This window comes from Aptenodytes patagonicus, chromosome 4, assembly GCF_965638725.1.
Source record: "Aptenodytes patagonicus chromosome 4, bAptPat1.pri.cur, whole genome shotgun sequence".
Taxonomy (NCBI): Eukaryota; Metazoa; Chordata; class Aves; order Sphenisciformes; family Spheniscidae; genus Aptenodytes; species Aptenodytes patagonicus.
In genome coordinates this window covers 76,368,098-76,390,420 of record NC_134952.1, presented here as the reverse complement: position 1 = coordinate 76,390,420, position 22,323 = coordinate 76,368,098, and the positions used below count along the sequence as shown (strand labels likewise).

General features: G+C 39.0%; 2 protein-coding genes across 3 annotated transcripts in view; one reads left to right on the top strand and one right to left on the bottom strand.

The window, feature by feature from the left end:
• SCLT1 (sodium channel and clathrin linker 1) overlaps nucleotides 1–6,595 on the bottom strand; it is a 48,278-nt gene extending 41,683 nt beyond the window's left edge. The window contains exons 1-5 of one of the 2 annotated variants that reach the window (XM_076337234.1): nucleotides 6,323–6,595; nucleotides 3,107–3,174; nucleotides 2,348–2,400; nucleotides 1,364–1,433; nucleotides 170–225 (exon numbers count right to left, since the gene is read on the bottom strand). In XM_076337234.1, the coding sequence (XP_076193349.1) occupies nucleotides 170–225; nucleotides 1,364–1,433; nucleotides 2,348–2,400; nucleotides 3,107–3,174; nucleotides 6,323–6,356 (281 nt within the window). In that variant the 5' untranslated portion in view covers nucleotides 6,357–6,595. Of the gene's footprint in view, nucleotides 1–169; nucleotides 226–1,363; nucleotides 1,434–2,347; nucleotides 2,401–3,106; nucleotides 3,175–4,561; nucleotides 4,627–6,322 lie in introns of those variants that run through there. The other variant, XM_076337235.1, reaches the window with a different exon arrangement.
• A 398-nt stretch (nucleotides 6,596–6,993) lies between these two features.
• C4H4orf33 (chromosome 4 C4orf33 homolog) lies at nucleotides 6,994–17,641 on the top strand. Its single transcript, XM_076337228.1, has 6 exons — nucleotides 6,994–7,063; nucleotides 10,651–10,840; nucleotides 12,685–12,745; nucleotides 12,938–12,989; nucleotides 13,112–13,311; nucleotides 14,985–17,641. Exons 1-6 carry the CDS (start codon nucleotides 7,052–7,054, stop codon nucleotides 15,082–15,084), a joined length of 615 nt encoding a protein of 204 aa, XP_076193343.1. The 5' UTR covers nucleotides 6,994–7,051; the 3' UTR covers nucleotides 15,085–17,641.
• The last annotated feature ends 4,682 nt before the right edge of the window (nucleotides 17,642–22,323 follow it).

Sequence of the window (22,323 nt, the reverse complement as noted above, 5' to 3'; positions counted from 1 at the left end):
CTGTAATCTGGATTAAGCACTTAAAGAGTCTTAACATTAAGCTCGTGAGTATGAGATCTTCAACTATTAAGTAATTCAAAAGATTTCAAGGTCCTAGGAAAAAAAAAGCTTTTTAAGGTTTAGAAATCAAGAAAAACAGCAGTAGTAACAGGGCAGTGCAATTATTTACCTTTCATTTTCCTTGGTGACTTGTTCAAATTTCAGTCTCATCTCACTCATCTGTGCCTAACACAAAAACATGCAAGAGTAAGCTCTCATTTTAGTGACATAAACTTTGGTAATTCTTTCATCTTTTAATTCTGACTGATACTGTAAAAGATGGACAATTTAATTCAGCATAACACAGTAAATGAAAGTCACTTCCTTTTTTAAGGCAAGTCACAGGATGCCAGTTAAAGTTAACAGCTGCTAAGTCCTGTTATACCTGAGCATTCAGAAGTTACTATGAGCATTAAACTTACCTTCTGGAATTCTTATAGCTCTTACAGATTGATTCTTAATTAATGCAAATTCTTTTAGGGATACAGTGGATAACTCTCATCTTTTATGCAGTAAGCATGTGAGATAAGAGTTTAGGAATTAACTGAGGAGAAACTTCAGTTACATAAGTCAAATGGACTGTTTTGTTAACTAACTAGTGCAACAAAACCATAGTGCTTCTATTGCCTTCTGAAATCGGCCAAGCTGAAGACTGTACTTGCAGAATCTTTATGATGGACAGATCAAACAAATTTAAGTGCACTAAACCAAAACCAGAGTATAACTTCCGCATGTAGATCACAAGTAAAAATTGCTTTCTGTATGCCACAGGTTTTCATTATTAAACATATCATTTTGCTTTTTGGTGACCATATGAAGCATTAAAAAGTTTCACTTTTCTGTGGTTGAAAGGAGGACAGTCCCCCTCCACCTCAGCCTCCATGATAATAAACGTTTAAAGAATTACTTGAATCTGAAGAATTATTAAGAATGAAGAAGGCTGGGTGTATCTACACTTGCAGGACTGAGCTGGACTGCATGGCCAAGATCAGACCTGTAAGGAAACGGGGCAACAGCTGCCTCATCTGAATGTCACCTAGGAAAATACCTGCAACCGTACCAGAACATCTAGAGAAAACAAACATGCATGTTTCATTTCACAACACTACTTCCCCAAACACACAGTAGTCTGTGCAATTTGGACAATCTCCCAACCTTTTCATAGAAAGCTCTCCATTCATCCATCTGAGGCAGACTGCAATCCAGCAAGTTTGTGAAGCATGGCGCAGGCATACTTTCCTTTATTGACCAAAACTAATGGCCTAGATATTAATACTACAAAATACTAAGAATATACAGTCTGAAATGTTAGGAACATGCGTACCTGATAAAGCTGCAGCTGTTCTCTCATTTCTTCCAAGTGTTTATCATACTCTGTGATTAGAGTTGACAAGCTAAAAAGTTGAAAAACATGCTTAGAATAAATTTTGTAAACGCTGAAACGTTGTTCTGATAATTAGTTTTACAGAATTCTTAATCCTGAGAACAGAACAAAACAGTCACTTTTCTTTATTTCCAAGCTCTATATTCACCAGAATCACATGAACAAGTTTAATTACTACTTTTAAAGTATGATCATTAACAGTAGATTTCCTGTATAACAGAGCTAGAACACAGGACATTATAAATGAGCACTGATACAACATTAATATTTCATCCATAGAATCCCGAATGATTAAAGACCAGACTTTGTTACTGCTTTTACATACAACAGTAAAGTGGCCTATAAGACAACGTAAAATAACGTAGCTCTACTGATTACTTTTTCCTTCCTAATATTTTTGTAATTGATAGTAATTCTCTGAATATTCTGTATTAGTCTGGAGTGATAATGCCTTAAAAGCTAAGAAGAAAGGATAGGTTATTTTTATGACAGAACGGAAATGACAATGATTATTAAACAACTTACTAATAGGCAACTGTTAGTTGAAGATTGTCAGATAAGCATTTTTAAAAAAATCCACCTGACCTCAACAGACAGCAGTTACCTGTTACCTAGTATAGTCTTACCCGCACTTTTGTTTATTATCTTAAAATTTAGACTAGAGAATTCCTTTATTCATCTCTCATCCTTTATTTTACAGATTGTGCAAGAAAAGTCATATATTTCATTTACTGAATGAACAGAATAGTATCTAAAAACAACTGCTACAGGAACACTTTTACAGACCTCCATTCACAAGTTCTCAGAGATGTGAACACACGTACATAAGACCAGGTTCACCTGGATATTTACACTTTTAAAAGCACATAACAATTTATTTTGAATACTTCGTTGTATTCCCACTTATCATTTGGAATCAGTTACCTTTGGTCCATCATCCTGGATCCTGATCTGCCATCACCACCAGGGGCATTTTTCTGTAATGGTATACTTCATGTATTAGTACTTGCACAGGACTGCATGTAGTTCTAAATTTTTATATGCAACCCAAAGCTGTTGTTCTGCCTGTACTGTAATCATACACAATATCCCACATGATCACTTCCAGGTTTATGTTCAAAAATCCTTGAGTGCCGGCCCACTTTGAAAAAAATTATAATTTTTTTTTTCCCTGGAGATGCTCTGATATAAAGCATAATTGCATCTGAGGGAGAATCATCTTGCTCTTAAAAGAGCAATCCTAAGTTTGTGTAAGTGCTAAGTTCATTTCCATGCACCTCAGCACCAGGAAAGTGCTGACGCCCTAGCTTCTGCACAGACTTTCAGACAGGCTGATGGTACCCAGCACAAAAAGTTATCTTCACATGAGACCAATCTCTTAGAAAAGAGAAGTCTATAAAAGTGAAAAAGTCTACTAAAGTAGAAAACAAGTATTCTTTCAGGGATATGTTCTCCTGCATATGACAAACTTTTGAAAATGCACCAAAAATACCAGAATTCACTGTTATGACAGTTTTATTCTGCTGCTGCTTGGAAAAACAACAAGCAACTCTAGAGTTGTGTGATGGACCCAAGGAAAGGCCAGGCCACATTGAAGCAGGCTGTGCTCTATGTATGCAAAGATGTTTGTCTCAAAACCTCACCACAAAAATTCTTACTACTTCCAGCCCTGAGTTCACATACCTGCTCAGCAGTGGCTCTCAAAATCTCATCTGTTTCATACTGTCCAAGTGCCACATTTAGCCTCTGATCTGAAAAATACGAAGTTTGAGAATCATAGGTACAACATGGGCCATTATCTAGATAAACCTGACTGGCAGTCAGAAATATGTGTAATGGTGTAGTGCTTTGAAGGCACACAGTATGCTTCATAAAATTCTTCCATTAGCACAATTATTTTAATGAAAATAGGACTTGAAAAAGCCTACGAAGACTGTGTAATAATAATGAATTCCATTTCTTTCATATTCCTTCTGTTTTGTTTTAGAAATTTAAAAAAAAATGAAGTTTCTGCCTAGAAAACCCACACATACACGTCTTAATGATTCACTAAGTGGTCTAAGTGCAACAAATCACATTGCATGTCCAAATTCAATTAGCTGGATGTTTGACAATTAACCTGTTGTTGGGAACTCAACCCTGCAGTTCTCAATAAACTTTCAACAAACTCAGGTCAAGAGAGCTTCACTGATAAAATGGATCTGAGCACTCAAGTATATCCAGAAGAAACCCAAACAAGAATGAAGAAATGCAGTCTGTCAGTATCTGCTTTTTCTGAAAGAAGCAAAGCGTAATGAGATTTCACACTGCTGAGCTGGGAACATCAGCTAAGGCATCCCTCTTCCTTACTCATCTAACTTTGGCTATTGGGATTTGAGAGGCTACTTGTACTACAAATGAAAGAACCAGCAGAAGGTTGGAAGGGAGAAATAACAGCTCTTTCCACTTGTTCTCAGAGTGTTCTTTGATCTAACAAAAACATAGTATAACCAGCCAGTCAAAAGAGGCGATTATCCCGCTGTATTCAGCATTCCTGCGACCTCACCTCGAGGGCTGTGTGCAGTTCTGGGCTCCACAATTTAAGAAGGATGTGAAGGTCCTTGAATGCGTCCAGAGGAGGGCAACAAAGCTGGTGAGAGGGCTGGAAGGAATGTCCTGTGAGGAGCAGCTGAAGACTTGGGGCTTGTCTACTTTGGAGAAAAGGAGGCTGAGGGGCAACCTCATTGATCTCCACAGCTTCCTGAGGAGGGGAAGTGGAAAGGGAAGTGCTGATCTCTCCTCCCTAGTATCCCGTGATAGGACACGTGGGAATGGTTCAAAGCTGCACCAGGGGAGGTTTAGACTGGACATTAGGAAGCATTTCTTTACCGAGAGGGTGGTCAAACACTGGAACAGGCTTCCTGGAGAGGTGGTTGATGCCCCAAGCCTGTCAGTGTTTAAGAAGCATTTGGACAATGCCCTTAACAACATGCTTTAACTTTTGATCAGCCCTGAAGTGGTCAGGCAGTTGGATTAGATGATCGTTGTAGGTCCCTTCCAACTGGAACTATTCTATTCTATTTTATAAGAATGAGTGACACCTTTGTAACTGGAATAGAAAAAGAGGAAGAAAAACGAAGTTGGGAAGGTAATGCATACATTTTGATTTAAAACAACTTCTTGCCTATTTTTCTTGATACACGTCCCGTGGTTCTTTTTCTGGTTCTGGTCTTCTAAAGGACAATATAGGAAAAAGACAGAAAAGAGAGAAAGGAGGTAATAGTAAAAGGGTGCCAAGGAACCAGAAGGGGAAAGTAGCCACCCTCACCAACCACAGCAGTCTGCAAACATGAGAGGCCATAGGTGCAAAAGGGGACAAATCTCAAACACCCCTTACAGATGCACTCACCTTCAACAGTGAATTATTACATACATTCTGCTAAAAGCTCTATCTATTTAGTAGCTTATCACAAAAATATGGAATGGAATGGATGAATTATTATTTGTAGGGTTGGCTGCTGATACTGCAAAAAGCATTCAGGTAAAATTCAATTTATAACTGATTGGTGGCAGAGACTAGCATTTCATTCTGAGAACCTTCTTTACAGCTACATATTTAACGCAACAAATATTTATTCTACAAAGCTGAATATAATAGTGCTTAGAGAACCTCTTTTTATGTGTATTACACACAGCATTTTAGAACTTTGATTTCACATTCATGAAACAAGAGAAACATCAACCCATATACCAGACTTAGAGTAGGCCTCAAATAACTTATGTCTCAGCTGGCATGCAAGCCAACTTCAAATTTGTCATTTGGTACCTTCCAAAATGTACGAAGCTTTTTAAAGAGTGAATTAAAACTCCTTGATAGAAAAGGCAACTCTTACCACCTCACAGTGAATTTAGTCCGAGCTCTATTTAGAGCCTAAAGATTTATAAAATAAGAAGCTACACCCAGACAAATTAAATACGTATAAAAAAGCAAAATACCAATATTTGAAAATCCTTGATTTGTTCATTACAGTATAATAAATACTCATGCAAAGCTTGATAAAGATATGGGCTTCTGAACCAGGACGACTCTGTTGGCTCAGAGAGAACCTTTTCTGCTACTAAGGTCCTTGGAATCAAGAGCTGGTCTTTCACCTTTGGCCACCCAAAGCTGTCATCCAAAGTTTAGTATCAATTGAAATTTTGATTTTTGCGTGATGCACAGCCATAGCACTTTATGCACTGTGATCTTGTCCTACTTCCCGCCGTGCTATCAAGTTTTCCTGTAACACTAATTAGTGACAGGGACAGTAACATTCTTGGGACAACACATCAACCCATTCCCTATGTATAGGAATAGAAACTGTGCAGAAGCGATTTTTGCCAGTATTTTGCTGGTTAAGTAATTAAAGTGTACTCTGATTCAATCATATTAAGCTTACATTAAAATTATCAAAATTGTAACAAAGAACACTTAATGAAAAACACTGATTTTAGTCTATAAAGCAAATCTTATGAATAACTGGCAAGGCAGATTTTTTTGCCTTTCAGGTGTAAGCCAAGCATATGAAATGCAGTAGTTCCTTAACTAGAGAAAAGAGGCATTATGTCAAAAAATGCATGTGTTTTTGGCTATTACCCTCATTAGCAGCTTTTAATTATTAGTCTTCAACTAACTAAAGAAATAGTTTTGATGCTATTCACTATAGCAAACGCTAGAAGAGCTACAGAATATAAATATTCATTGCTACAACCACAGGCAAGAGGGTTTCTACCCTCTGCAGAAATTGACCCCAGCTCCCGAGAGGCAGCGTCCAGGCCTCGGCTCCTCTGCTCCATCCTTCAGACAGCCCCTGGGCCAACCCGCGATGTGTCGGGAGCAGGCGGGGAGCCCACGAAGCCGACCGCTCGCAGAGACCTCACCTGGCTCTCCCCCACTGCCGAGCTCAGTGGCCATATTTCCAGTGGAAAGCTTCAACGCAGCTGAGAGTTCCCCCCCAGGAGAGCCTGCAAAGACCCGGGGAAAAGCCGGTTATTTCAGCCGCTCGCCACCCCCGGGGCCCGGCGGGGTTTCGCTTCGCCAGCCGATAGGAAAGGCAAGAGCCACTCGGGAGAGAGACGGAGGCAGTAACTTCCAGGCGCCGGGGACGCGCTCCCCTCGGCTACCAGCTCGCACTTCTTCGGAAAGTAAAGCCGCGGCTGGGTGGGGCGGTTGTGTAACCACAACCCGCCCCTTCCCCTCAGCCCGGCGCGGCAACCCCCGCCACCACCGCCACCGCCTGAGAGGGAAACGGCCCCCGCCGCGGCGGCCGGCGCTAACGGCCGAGGCGGAGCCTGCCCGGCGGCGAAGCCTGGCGCGCGCTCACCTACCCGCCCCACGGAGCCGCGGACGCCTCAGCTCTTCCCCTCGCGACCAGCTCGGCCCCAAGCGGCGCGTCGGTCACGTGGCAGCGGAGCGACCGAGCCCTCGGGAGCGAGCGGACGTAGGAAAGCGGCCGGCGGGGAGGGGGGCGAGGGAGGCTGCATGCGCACGCGCGCTGGAGCTCTGTGGCGGCGGCTGCTGGTCAGCGCCGGAGGTTGTGGCGCGGGAAAGCGGGCGGTGGGGGCGCTTGACGTGCCGGGGAGCCGAGTTTTCTTTCGGGGTCGCAGCGGATGTCTGGAGCTGTAAGAAAACCCTTGTTAAACTTCTCTAAGAAACTTATGGGTTAAAGATAGGCGCTTACGCGTTAAACTTCTCTTCAGGAAATGCCGCCGCTGCTGTTAGTGGCTGGAGTAGCTGGGGGGTAACCGGAACCGGGAACGGTTTCGAGCCCTCTGGGAGCTCGTGCCCGTGTCTAGTAATGAAGTCTTAACTACGGTAAAAGCTGCTGTCTCTTACACCGTTTCCAACTTTTCCCCTGTCCTCTTGGAGCAATTAAGAAAAACACCAGTCTAAGTGCTTCCTGCTTGTTTTTGCCCTTGTTACCGACGTCGATGGGGTTTGGGGTGGAAGAAGTAAATCCCCTCGGTAAGGAGAGGCACGAGGCGATTGCAGCGGCAAGCAGCTGTAGCTTTCTCCTTGCTGGTGAGGTGTGACGGGCATGTGGCCGAGGCCTGAGCCTGTCAGCCAGGTGCTGTCAGCTCTGTGTAGCTTGAGGCCGTGTGGTGTGAGTGCTTTTAAATGGCTGAGAAAGTACTGGCTGTAAATATTTCATTTAGCGTTTGCATCTCGTTACAGTGCATTAACAACGGGCTGAGGTGTGGTGTTAAAAGGTAATGAAAGGTCTCCTCTTGCTCTTTGAAATGACTTTTACACCATTGCTATGTGTTGCTGCTTTCATTATAATTGAAAAGCATCCTAGTAGCCGGCTTACCTAAGTCTATGTAATGTAATAAACTTAAAACTTGCACCGACGGCCATTAATTTGGAAAATCTTAGATCTGCTGTCCTGTAAATTAAGCAACCTTAGCACTAGGTAGACCTCTAATGGAAGCTTGTGAATGTTTTGCAGTTTTCCTTACTATTTTATGGTTCTTTTTAAAATTGCATGTTCTTCTGTTCAAGAGTAATATTGGTTTATGACAGTGGGCTAAATCTTCAGTACGTTCATTTCAGTACACTGTAAGCTGTCCCTACAGGAGTTAAGATTTTTACTGAAAAAAGTCATCTGTCTCTCATATAGGTACAAATAGGAATGTGTGATGCATCTTGTGTTTCATCTTCATTTTAGACACTACAGTTACAGTAGTGTCTAAAGTAGTTAGCAGGTTCTATTATTTTACTGCTTTTTTTTTAAAAAACTTGGTATGTTGTGACTCTTTTCCTGAGACAACCTTTCAAATCTTGTGCACAAGGAGCTTCACGTTCCTTACTTCAGTCAGGAATTTTAATAGATAGTCATGTAATTCTCCCTGGATTTTAAGATCTTCCCAGGCTACTTTTATTAGAAGGCTATATTATTTTAAAACTGTTCAAATCTGGCAGTATTTTCAACTAGGTGTTTCAGATATTTGCCTTGACCAGTGAATGCAAAGTTAAATATATTAGCACAAACTTAAAATAGAATAATAGAAGGAAACGTTGACTTCTAAGTGCATAATGTTAATTTAATAGTCTAGTATAAAATGGGTTCATAACACTTCATTAGCTTTCTTAGGTGCACCCATCTACTCTTAAACTTTACTCTTCTGAGTAAGTGATCCTGCTTGTGGAATTCTGTCTTGTTTCCTTTCACAGTAAGTGCGCGTAAGGTATGTGCACTCCATTTACAGGAATTCTCCTGTTCATTTCAAAAAACACTAGGAAGGGTCTTACCATCTGTGGATACTTCATGCTCATGCTGCTCAGTGTTTGCAGCTTAGAAAATTAAAAACACAATGCTTGCCTATATTTCCTGTGGATTAATATTTTCTAGATCAGTTTAAGGCTAAATAGCCCATGGAATATGTTTCAGCAGCTGTTTGTGTTGTGAAAGGGACTTGTTATTTAACATACTGCTCTTTTATTTGGTGGCGTACATTGTCATTATTGCAGAAGAGTTGTCACTGTACTTGCTTAGAATACCTTTTCTTACTAGTTCTCTCTTTTTTGTTTTAAACTGTGGATGATTTAGTTTTTCCTGTTTGAGTTACTAGTAATACTGGACTATGAGCCAGTTTCTGCTAGTTTAAGAATGCTGTTAGGACACTGTTGCATGTCTTCCCTCCCCATGCTTTGGGCACTGACTGTTTTCTTTCAACTTCTATGATCTTGCTTCCAGAAACTTGCCACTTGAGTTGGAGTGAACATTAATGATGGTAGAGTCTTTCATAGTTTCTAGGGCTATACCAGGTCTCTTGCATAAAGCACATCTGATGCTTGTCTAGCATATCATGCAGTTAAAATGCTGACATAAGAATTTAATTAGTTTTCAGTTTATTTAAATACAACCTTGTCAAAAGTGAGGGTCCGATATTTGACTTTCCTTTTTTTACTAGACTTCTTAAATTAAGGTGCCTAATTACTAAATCTATTGCTTCAGATTTTCTCTAATCTGTCACACTTCTTTGGTCATATCATCATCTCCTTGATTGTGAGTATATCTACTTACCTAATGTCATTCTAGCTGTTTTACCGATTTGAACTCAAAGAGAGGAGGTCTGGTGCTTTTCAGCATGAACGTCAGTGAATGGAACTGGCTAGTGTGACTGTAGCAGAGGGTATGAGACACAGTTAAAGTGTAGTCATAAGAGCAAGGCTATGGCATATAGGGAAGTGTGATGCATGTGGTTACATTCTGTCTCACATACTACACCTGTTGATAACACCTGCAGAATGTGGTAAGTTATGCTTACCTTTCTGTGAGTCACAAGAAAATGGGTGTCTGGGTAGAGATGAAGTAACACCATTTAGCGTTCCCCACTGAAGGAAACGTGGTTACAACTTAGCTACTGTGCTAGCACCTCTCTGGTCACAAGACTTAACAGCGTGTGCATAATGCTCAGTCAGGCTATGTACTGCCAGTTCCCTTCTGGTACGGCTAGGACATATGTAAGGGAACAAATCAAGGATCACTTTTGTGGAGATGGGAAGGAACTCATAATACTGAGGAGAGGAGGGATAAGGGGCCATAAACTTGTTGGAAACTGGGCTCCACTGATTCTTTTGCTTATTAAATAGATTAAGGCTATTCTTAAGGTTTGTACAGTTATTTCTGAGTAACAACGGCTGTTGGAGTGCAGTGTTCTCCATTCTTGCTGCTCTGCAAGCATTCAGTGTGTTTAACAAGATGTGCTTGCAGTTTTCCTTGAAATCCTGTAGTTCGGCTGGTTTCTAATGACCATGAAGGAAAGTTTTAGCTAATTGTTTCATCTTCTTGCATCTCAGATTCATGGAATTTTTTTCTCAATCTGTTTTTCTCATATTACCAAATCATCTGAGATCATGTAGTGGAGACTTTGTTTTGTTTATCTGTTCTCTTGATAAATATTTCTGATGGGTTTGGAAGGTGTTTATTTAGGTACATAGTTGAAATGCCGTAAGCTTGGTAAGACTTCAGAGTGATTTGTAACCGTGCAGATATCAAAAAACTATGAAAAGCATTCATGTAACTGTTTATTTAGTTGCTTTATAAAACTAAACTATCCCAGCTCTTCTGATGTCTAAAAACATGATTTGATGATTGACTTTGTACGAAAGTGTGCTTTTTTCCTGGCCAAGCAAACAGTGTAGTTGGTGCTGAAATGGAATCTGAGATCTTCTTTGACAGAAACTTCCTTTCTCATTTACGTAGTACATGAAGATGGAATTTACAATTAAACACACATGGGATGGTTTACCTGTGAGCCATGAGCCAGTAACAATTGTGCTGAAGTCGGACAATGCAGGACTGCTGATGGAAGTTAATGCTCCCTTCTTTAATGATCCTCCAGCACCACTTGGAGAGCCAGGGAAACCTTTTAGTAGACTGTGGGACTATGAGGGTAAGTGTAACTGTTCTGCTGCAAATATGTCTGATTTGTGTAGACGCTGATGTTCCTCTGTAGTTAATATGCCTGGTCTTTACTGAAGAGTCTATGATGGTTATTTTTTCAAACTGATCTAAGGTTGTGAGTGTATGCCGTCTAATTCAATTTGGTTTCTTTGGTCACATTACTGCTTTTAAAGAGCAGATCTGAAATGTAAAGTAAAAAAATTTCCTTTCTGTGGGGAAGAATACTGGGAAAGAATTTAGTTGTAATCACTGCCTTACCTTTAAACAACTCCTTAAGTAACTATAAGCCACATACTATATTCAGCTGTAAACCACCCCAAACTGTATCAAGAGTGGTGCTCTTTTTCTAGGTGGTGAATTGATTTTCATCACTAACACTGCTGGCTGTAAGGTGAGTGGTTGTTCTATTGTAGTGCAACAATACAAATAACTAGGAAAAGAAGCAAATACGTTATGTCACTCGGTGGCCATAAAGAAATGGAGTACGATGAGCTGGATAGATTTCAAGAATGATGAGGTTGACTCTTCCTGATCTGGTCAATAGTATAGGCACTCAAACTTAGTTTCTGGGTTGCTGATGTAACTTGTGGAATAATAGAGGTTTGGCATATTTGAATATCAAAATAATTTTGTGGCGCATATATATATATAAATGGATTTGCAGTAGATAAATAGAAGCAAAATCCGAAAGATAGGTTCTACTTCTGCTTTAAGAAATAGAGAACAATAGCTAAAACATTTGTCTATTTTAATCACTTTTCCAAAGTATATTTGAGGAATAGGAAGGTGTGAAACAAAGGGCAGCTTATAAAATATGTACCCAAGTGGAATGGGAAATATTCTTATAGTAATGCTGTTTTCTTTCCGTTTTCCTGTCAATACTTTCACTTTTACCTGTTGCTTTGAATAATGCAAGAATTTAATGTTTCCAGCAGATCTCTACTTCCTGATTATTGAGCTATTCTGATGAAAGCTCTCCTAGAACAGTATTAGCACCTCTTTGATATTATTATACTAAATAGGCTTAAGTAAAAATAAAGTTATCAATCATATCTAATTATAATTCTAACTAAAGCTTTCTAATAATGTCATTGCTGTGAGAAACACCATTATAGTTCTGCTTTGTGTTCCTGAAAGGTGATTCAGCAGTCACACCAGGCTTTCAGGTACACCTGGAACAGTAATCTCCTGTCCATAGTATCAGCCATCTACAGGGAACAGCCACTTAAGAGCTAAACACTTTCTTACTATTTCTGAGTTAGTTATGGGGTGTGTGCTCTGCTGTGAATGTATGTTGCTCTTTTCATTTTTTTTTTTTTCTTGTCTGGTGCTGTGAATCCTCAGGCTACCAGCAAACACAAGCCTTCTGCACTTAAGTGCTCTGCCTGAAGTGCATGCTGTGAGTATGATTGACTAGGATCACCCTATCTTGGTCAGCTTTGTTCACAGCAAGCACACTAGGTGAAATAGCTGTGTGCTGATGCTTTTCTTACTGCATTGGCAGCTAACATTAGTTAGTAGACCTACCATTTTTCTGCTGCATCAAGATGAGTGTTTCCAAAGCTGGAGTTGGTAAAGTAAATAAAATTAGTACAGTGCTTTATAAAGCTCTTTATGATGATAGGCATTAAAAATAAAAGCTCTTGAAGTTACAATTGTGGCACAGCATTTCAAATAGTTAGGAAGCTGTCAGTAGCATGTACACAGCTAGACAAACTCTGGCGTGGCACAGGCCAAAAATCGTGAGAACAGAATTGTTTTAGTGGAATATGAAGGTGTCAAGATATTAAAAAATAGTTAATATAAAATACTGACAGCCTGGTTTTTTTTTAGTTGTAGAAGCATTTTTCCTGAGTGACAGAACTGAACAGTATTTAGAAGTTGAACTTTGTCCGTAAGTACAGCACTCTGAAAAAGTAACAAATGTTAATTTGCATTTCCAGTTCTAATGCTTGTAAGATATATGTATGAGAAAGACTGGGTACAGAAATTGTTCCAATATGGAGAATGTACACATTTGTGGCAGAACAGTACACTAATGACTTGGCATCATTTTAAGAAAATTGTGCTTTGATTTTTTTGACAGCCATGGCCAACACTTGTTGTTGCTGCTTTCTGGCAAAAGAAGAATATGGAAAGTAAGTGGACAAGTACATTCATAGTGTACAGAAAAGCTAATTGGTTTTAGGTACATGTTGCCTGATTGGAAGGTGACATTACCTCTTTTTTTTTTTTTTTTTAATTTTATTTCCTTTCACAGCAAGAACTTCCTTTAGAGTTTGAGGTGACCAGAATGAAAACTAAATGGGAGGGTAAAGCTCATCTTCCTTGGAATTATTTTCCACCAGGCACTAACAAGTTCAATGCATTTGCAATTCATGGCTCAGGAGAAGAGAGAAAATATGAAGCGCTTCATCCGGTGCCTCGACGTGAACTACAGGAAGGACAGAAACCAGATTTGTAAGCATGAAGTTAGCTCTTTTATAGTATACTTGCACTATTCTTGGAATACTTAAAAAAGCTAATCTGGTTTTCAGATTGAGTGCCACTAGTATTTTAATTATACTGCTTAGATGCATTGGCACTGTACTTTGTATAAAGCACTGTGGCAGATAGCTGTAATTAGTGCTTGATTTCTGTGTTATCCCCTAGGTGCATAGAAAATGATGCACTCGACACTATTGGCATCTCTTTTATCACCTTCCTCAGCTAAATCATAGATAAGTTGTTCTACTTTTTCCTTGCCTCCAGCACCTCCTGAAATGCCATTTAGTGTTAATTTCAGCAGATATGTTTCCAGTAAATCTTTTGCTTCTCCCCTACTGTTATAAACAACCTCACCTCTACAGATGGCTCCATATTATGGAAAAATTTGAAAAGGCAGACTAAACTGAAAAGTATAATGAAAGGATACCGAGTATCAAGAGGAAAAACTAGAATATCTTGATTTTTAAATTCTGGTTTGGGCCTGTTTATTTTCTTTGACTGTGAGGCTGAGATGATTTGATAAAACCTGCTACTTCTGGGCATTTTGTATAAATGAACTAGCTCTAGAGGGTACGCTGTAGTTCTTATGCAAACTTGTTATTCAACATACAATGACAGCCAGGTAAAGTAAATTTTAGATAAGTTACCCTTTTTTGCCTTTATTTAAGAAAAACTTAGCTTCTGCAACTGTTTGTTTAAAAAAATTCTAAGCTATTGCTAATAAAATACACTCTCTTTATCAGTGTTCCGTAAGAAATAGATACCTTTATTTTTCTGTGGTAAACTGGAGAATGCCTGTAATATTTTTCAGGAAGGGATTCTTTCTGTTCTTTCTATAGTACCCCTTCCAAAAAACCCCTTGACTTTTTCAGACATCGGTAGCAGATGCAATTATGTGAAGAGGTTGCTCCTTTCTTTCATTGCTCTTTAGTTTGTCTTTACTCTTACAAATTACTTCCTAATAAGAGAATTCCATTTACCTTTTTAAATGATTAGTGTAGTGTCAGATGTTCTGTCTACTGTTTGGCAGTTGTTTAATGTAATTATTAATTAGCAATTGGCTTCAGTGTCTTCCTTCTATTGTTTCTGTGTGGTAGCCTAAAGGAGAAATTCTTAGCAAGAACTGGTTCATAATGTTTAAAAGAAAACAAGACTTCTAGTCTTACAGCAAAAATATATTTACTAGCTTCATTATCCTATCCAGTCTTCCTCTTTTCTGTAAGGAAAGGATATCCCTGTGATATGATTTTTCAGTTGGTCAAGAGTTGAAAATTTTTGCTCTGTTGGAATGTGGATAAGTCATAAAGCAGGCACTGTGCTCTTGCTCTGACTGCAGTTCCAGGCAACGTAAGTTGAGGGACTTTAAAAGGTGAGCACTTTGTTAACTTCACTTTATGCTGTGTGATACTTGTTCACAGGTGAGGATTTTGCCCTGTGTTTTCCAGTACAAGATTTTCAGAAACACAGTAGTGTTTTTTATTTATAAACTCAAGTTTGGGAAAATGAACACATGGAATGCTGGTTACATTCCTGTCCAAGAAAACCTGAAAATAAAGATTGATTAAACCTATTGAGGATACTGCCTATTATTAAGACACATACTACAAGACTTACAACTTTTTTCTTTATTTCTCCTCTCTTTGCAGTCATCGCCTGGAATTTTTCAAAGACTTGAACCTGAAAGGACTAATGGGAGAAGACTGGAAGCAGCCTGAATCAGATATATGGAAGTCTCTCACTAATTAAATGGATTGAGGCATAAATTTTTATAGCCTTAAGGTTGGATGAAGCTGTATGGAAACAGCTTCTTCATTCTGAGCAGAGTTTGTAAATAGCAGATTAGTAAGGCTTTCCTTGACACCAAAATGATTGCTCAATCTTAAAATCAGCTGTAAAATATCTGGGCTAGTTGATTCTAAATGTATGAAGTATGCAACGGCTTGTCTTTCAGTTCATCTGGATATAGAGTTTTTCATCTGTGCAAGAGATGAATCTGCTCCTACCAATGAAGGGGAAAAAAAGTGCTAAAATTACAGCTGTGTTTTCATGAGAGCTCTAAGCCTGACAAGGCCGATATCTGGCTTGGAATTTTTCAGTTTCCTGTAGTTGCTGCATTTCTGCTGTATTTTCGCTGCTGCTTGTTGGTTTCTTGGCTGTTGAATGAGATTCTTAGGTGCCTAATTTTTTTGATTGCAATGAGGGGAAAGAATGCCTCCTTCAGGAACAGAAAAGGATATAGCTATCATGGCATTTTGTGGCCCAGTATTTGCATTGCAAGATGCTGTGGAGGTATAACACTACCCTTTCCTATACCGTCCTGTACCTGAAGTTTTCCCTTGCACAGTGCTGAAGGGGAAACTGTATTACTTTATTAGCAGACCTCTCTGCTTCAAATTCAGTGTGGAATTTCTAGTGATATTTAGGTACAGAGGACAGATTTACAAAAGGTTTTATGTATTCCAGGAAAAATTTCTGGGAGAAATAATGTTTAGTAAAACCTTTTGCTATAGTTGTGTGCCTACAAAAGCTTGTTTGTTCCAAGACCTTGTCACATGACTTTAAGGATTCAGCTCAGATGTATGAGAATTTTGTTTGCATGCCACCTAATGTTGGAAATACTCTAATTGTATGTGCCTACATTTTCCGCATATGGGCATGAATATTTTTAACAGAACTGAATACTGTTAGATGGTAACATCTAGTCTGTAAACTCTCACAGGATTTACAAATAAGATGTTCCTTTTTTGTCTAGCATAGTAAGTGCTGCTTGATTGTGGCTGCTGACTTGATCCTATATAAATTAATGTAGAAAATGGGAAGCTTACCCACTAACCAGGTCCTACATCTGAAAAGTTAGGTGACTTTAAAATCAAAAACTTCTTCAGTTTAGTTCAGAATGAGGATTCAGACCAAGACATGGTCCTCAGTCCTTTACTAGAAAGAGGACTTCCTGCACCCTGTTGAAATCATAGAATCATTAAGGTTGGAAAAGACCTCTAAGATCATCGAGTCCAACTGTTGACCCAACACCACCATGCCCACTAAACCATGTCCCTAAGCGATGTCATGATCACGGGGTAAAAGGTGGTCATGTTCTCTGGTTTTGTGAGAAGGGTTGTTTTGGGAGTCTGAGTGAATATGGCTCAGTCATAACTGAGGGAGTATCTTTCAGAAGTTATGCCCTGAGGATGTGGTGTTTGGTCTCATCCTTTTGTGTAGCATTTTCTACTGAGCAATTTAGAATCCTACAAGTTCCTGGCAGGGACTGGTGTTCTTGTAGTCTAACATCCTGCACAAAGCAGGGCTATTGTTGAAGCTAGATGAGTTTGCTCAGGGCCTTGTCGAGTTTTGAATAACTCCAAAGACGGAGCTTCAAATGCTCTGGGTAGCCTGTTTCAGTACTCAACTAGTTCTGTTATAAAAACTTACCTAATTGCCATTTCCCGTGCTGCAACTTGTGTCCATTGCCTTTTGTCCTTTCTCTGTGCATCTCCAAGAAGAGTGACTTTTTCTCTATAACTACTGATTAGGTAACTGAAGGTAACTGTTAGCTCCCCATGGGTTTCTTTAAACGTTGTCATTCTCAGTTTGCCTTTTGTGACTCTCATTAGTAAGCACCTTCCACTCAGATAATACTGACAGACAACTTAAAAGTGTAACTTGGGTTGTAACTCAGAGGCAGCAATGCTCCCAGGCCTTTCTTGTTTACTTAGCTCATAAATGGTTCTAAAAATCTTGTGTGTAACTTTAGACATCAAAATGCTTGTCAAGTTTTGCACAAGACTGCACTCTAACTCATATTACTAAAAGGATTCTCTGTTCTCTTCTGAGCTTGTATGCAGTAATAACTGTAGTCTGATGGTCATGTTTTCTTTGCTATCTTTAAACTTAACTCTACCTGTAAATTCTGCCTAAGAAAAGAAGATGGGAATATCCTGCCTTTGTGAAGAACATCTTGGTGTGATCAATATCTGAGATAGAATGTTACTTCAGAGTTTTTGTTTGGCTTTAGATTCCCTCTTTGTACTTTCAGTTTTATAGAACTATACTTTCAAGTTTAAGGATATTAGGCTTTTTCAGGTGCAGACTTTGGCACGTCAGTGCACTCAGCCATACAATTGTTTTTGCTATCTTTTAATTAGACACTGTAGATTCCTTGCTGTAAAGTGCCATCTGTTGAAAATTATAAGTATTGTACTTCCAATTGTTTGGCTTCTGTTCTACCTTCAATCCACGTACAGTTTTAAAGAATGGCATCAGTCTGAAGTATGAATAATCCAATAAAGGTTGATTAAAAACGTCTTCTAGATACTGACATTTCAAAGCTGCTTTTGAAATTTCAGTCAAAAGCAAAAAATATTTCACTAAACCTTTAGACTTCATTTTAAACACTGTCAAAAAAGTGCGTGCAAAGGTTCAATATGAGTTTACTGTTTTCCTCGCAAAGGTTGTTTTCATGTGATGGATGATGTTTTGTATGTAAAGGACAGTAAATCAAATTATGTATTCAGAGGCTTCATCTCGTATTCATTCCCACTTCAAACTGACTACTTCAGATTTGACTTTGGATGCAAATTATAAACTTTGAGGGAAATAGATTACTTTCCCTAAATAAGTAATTTAAAGTAAAATAATTGTCTCTGCAGTACAAAATGTAATGCTAGATGTTTCTGAAAATGGGAATTATCATACAGACTTTATTCAAGGCACATGCTACTCCACACTGCTGTCAGGTGGTTCACTTGTATGATTCTAAGCTTTAAGAGTCTGTTTGAACTGTAAGTGCTGGCTTTCATCAGAAGGTTTCGATATGGGTTCATGGAGTGCAGAGTTAGAACCTGTGCACTGACTTATTTCTAAAGGTTTAAAGTTCAATTAATCCCTTGGTAGAAACTTACTGTGGGAGGGAGCCTCTACATAAGGTATATGTTAGTTGGAAGCACAGTGTCTTGGCATGTAGTTGTGAATTCATGGCTCATCAATGGACAATACAATGTTTGCCAGTGTCACTTAAAGCTCCCAGGACTTTGCAGGGATGGGTATCGATGTTCATTGAGATGACTAGCTAGTTTGTAGCTTTCTTGCTCTGATCTGCTTTTTAACCAGACTTTGTTCTATACTGTGGAGTCCAGTTGTAGCCTGTCTTTCCTGAATTGCACCTCTTTTTTGATGGCATGCAAACATGAGGAAAATACAAAACAAACTCTGTTCTGCTTGAGTTCCGTTTAAGTACATGTTCATTAATTGTTAATCCTGGTTTAGAAGGAAATGTGTTGTGATTTAACCTCAGCTGGCAACTGAGCACCACACAGCCACCCCCCACCCCGGTGGGATGGGGGAGAGAATCGGAAGAGTAAAAGTGAGAAAACCTGTGGGTTGATATAAGAACAGTTTAATAATTGAAATAAAGTAAAATAGTAATAATAAAAGAATATACAGAGCAAGTGATGCATGATGCTACTGCTCACCACCTGCTGACAGATGCCCAGCCGGTCCCTGAGCAGCCTCCCCCCTGGCCAGCTTTCCCACAGTTTATGTACTGAGCATGACACCGTATGGTATGGAATGTCCCTTGGGCCAGTTGGGGTCAGCTGTCCTGGCTGTGCCCCCGCCCAGTTTCTTGTGCACCTCTTTGCTGGCAGAGTATGGGAAGCTGAAAAGTCCTTGACTTAGTATAAGCACTGCTTAGCAACAACTAAAACATCGGTGCGTTATCAACATTATTCTCCTCCTAAATCCGAAATACAGCACTATGCCAGCTGCTGGGAAGAAAATTAACTCTACCCCAGCTCAAACCAGGACAGAATGTGATTCAATCCAGTCTAGCTCAGTGTATGTGTGTATATACATGCATACGTGTATATATAGGCATTCAGCTTTGTGCTGTTTTTGTATGTCAAACTTGTATCAAAAATAATACAGATATATTCTCGAAATTGTCACACTGGATATACTTTATGTAGGGTATCAATTCGATAAAATGCAGAGCTGCATGATAGAAAGCATAGATCATGCAAGCACTCTATCCAGAAATCCGTTTCACTTTGAAATGGATTTAAACGCTTCAACCCTGTGAGCGCTTCTTATCCATTGCTCTCTTAAAAAGACAAAAAATAATCAACCTGTCTCATAAATGTTTCCTGTGGGTAATATTTGGCCTTGTGCCAGTTATATCATGCGACATACTGAGTCTAAGATGCAGGAATTTTATTACTTTGGAAATGGGGGAATACTCGCTGGGGAGTGCATGGTATTTGAGGCAGTTTTTTTAGCCCTGCAAAGGCTTTAGATAACCTTAAGTGTGACGTTTTCAGTGAAAATGTCAATGTTGTGGCAATTTTTAATTATTTTACCATATTTAGCCAGAATTCCTAAGGAAATTAGGCTGTTGGGTTATCGCTACCTTCTTGCCTTTCTGGCAATGTTGTCATCACCTTGTCCCCCACTACCACAACAGTTTTTAAATCTATTAGCCAATTTCAGCTGAATCAGGGGAACAGACAGCCTCAAAAGATACTGGATTCTTGCAAAATGTCTGGACATGAACAGCTGGAGGCAGTTCCTCACTATAGCACCCCAAATTGAGGAAAAGGAGAGATCATCTCTTAGCCCTTATCCTGTAGTTGTAGTGCCCAATACTTGAAGCAGTTGGTGCATGCTTAACTTTAGCTGTTGTACATATAGCCTCTTACCTTTAGACTTTGATTAGGAAACGTGTGGAACTTGAGGGATATGAGGTGCTGTCACAGAGGTGAGTTTAGATTTCATAGACCTATGCCCTAGTGTTACCTTGAGGTAAGAAGCTTAGGAGGCAGAGTGTATGTATAAAATATAAATGTATGAGGAGCCATGTTTTGTTAGTCCTGCTGCTAACATACCAGCCATGGTAAATATCGAAGCGTGTTTTCAGTGCTCCTTTTTTTTTTTTTTTTTTTTGAAACTTGAGGAAATAATTCCCCTGTTCCTGTCCTTTTTCAGGAGAAGATCCCACACAAAGGATAAGGGATGGAGTTTCCCCAGGTTTAATGCCAGGGTTAGTTGAAAACACAAGGACATGGTATCAACTTGTCATTGCCTCTGAAAATACACTTCTAGTTTAAGCCATTTTCTAATTCAGTAGATTCTGTTGTGAGAATGTTGATCCTAAAGAGAAGCAGAATGTGAGCTTGAAAACACTGCTCTTACTTAAAATTCCAGTTGAGATAATGGATATATTTCTATTGCTTACATAGTGCTCAAAACTAATAGGTGTGTTTTTTCCACTATAGCCAGATAATTCTGTGGAAACTTTTAATTAGTTCTTATTTTCTGCTACAACCACCCCCCTATCTATAGGGCAATAGAATTATCTGTCTTAGTTTATACTATTGTGGTATTTGATTTACTAAGTTTAATAAAATGCTGAACAGTTTTGCTGTGATGTTTTTTTAATTTTTTTTTCAAATCTTAGTAAATACTTGAGCAGTTGAGGCAGAATGCAGGTTTGGATAGTTGCTACCTCTTACTTACAAGATGATCAGACTGAATAACCTGGAAAACAAAAATACTGAGCTTCATGAATGAAAAATATACATGTAAAGAGAGCTTAGGTTTGTTTCAACAATTCTATCTCATAAGTGCATTTCTAATCTCCTTGTGAGAGCGTGTTTATTACTTGTGAACTTGAACATGAAAACCAGAATTCTGCATGACTCGGTCCTCATTATAATGTCAGTGAACCTTTATAGAGTTGGTGTTTGAAAGCATCTTATGACTGCACTCCCCAAGACCTTGTTTTTTATGCTTCTTGCCACTAGGTGGAAGAAGAAGGTTATCAAAACTATGCCTTAGTGCTACCAGCCTAGTTATCCTTAACCAGATCCATTCCGTCTTACTATATCCTTGATACTAGAAACAAGATGTTTCAGTCAAGCTGAGGATGGCTTATTTTGATTTTTTTGAGACATCTTTATCAAAAGAAACACTATGCCGTGCTGTGTAGTTACAGTTCTAATGTTTCTTTTCCTACAGTAGTATTTCTATAAATAATTTTGAGACAAAATGAACAGAAGATAATTCCATGAGGTGGCAGTCTGTAATATAAAAGATAGCGTTGTGATATGCAAATGATTTGAATAGTCTTTTGGGTGTGTTTTTTTTACAAATGTCTTGGATAGTCTCTTGCAAACTTTCCAAAAAGGCTATATTTAATTCTGAAGGAATGTTTTTCTTAAATACAGCCTGGTTTGTAAGAGATGGTGCCCCCCTTCAAGGGTGAGGCTTGAGGGGTGCGAACACTCTGGAGCGAAGCTTAGAGAAGAATGTGAAACAATGTGAAAACTGTAGCTTAAGAGGGACAGAAAATTGTTGTTCTTCGCTACAAAAATGCAAAAAAAAATTTCTTTAAAGAAAACTTGAGTGGTAATGTGTCCTACTGGCAGAAGTGATTTGTGTCTTAAATGCAAAGATGGAGCAGCTTAGGCTGTCAGGTATGGTAGGTGATAAAATCTAACACTGCCTGTAGTGACACCGCACAGTGGGGGTTTTTTTATGCAAAAGCTCTGAACGGGAGTAAAATTTTGCTGATGTCTTTATATACTTTTTAATAATTTTTTCTAATATGCCAGGTCAGATGTTAGAGTGAGTAAGCTCTAACTTCATGCAGGATTATATATGTTTTGTTTGCCATGGTTGGCATAGCTACTGTATTATATGTTCTAGTTAAGTCATTAGAAATGCAAGTCAGTTAATATTGGTACTGCCCAGCACTATGATGATACAATACTGATGAATGTGATGTTAAGTGCTGTGTTGCTTGCTGTTCCTTTTTGCCAAGCTGAGGTGTTTTGTGCCCCTGAAAGGCACAGCACAGAACATTTGTTGTATTTTAAATTCTGACCGTGTAAAATACTTTCAAAATATGAACAGCACAGTGCATAATTTGCTGCACGTAAAATTTAAAACTATTCTTTCACACTGCCAAAGCCATCTCTAAAGTGGACTTCA

Bases quoted from the DNA above. Each gene is read 5' to 3' on its own strand.
- C4H4orf33 (XM_076337228.1), top strand. The intron at 12,746-12,937 runs GTAAGTACAGCA...TTTTTTTGACAG, and splicing joins TTAGAAGTTGAACTTTGTCC to CCATGGCCAACACTTGTTGT. The intron at 12,990-13,111 runs GTAAGTGGACAA...TTCCTTTCACAG, and splicing joins GCAAAAGAAGAATATGGAAA to CAAGAACTTCCTTTAGAGTT.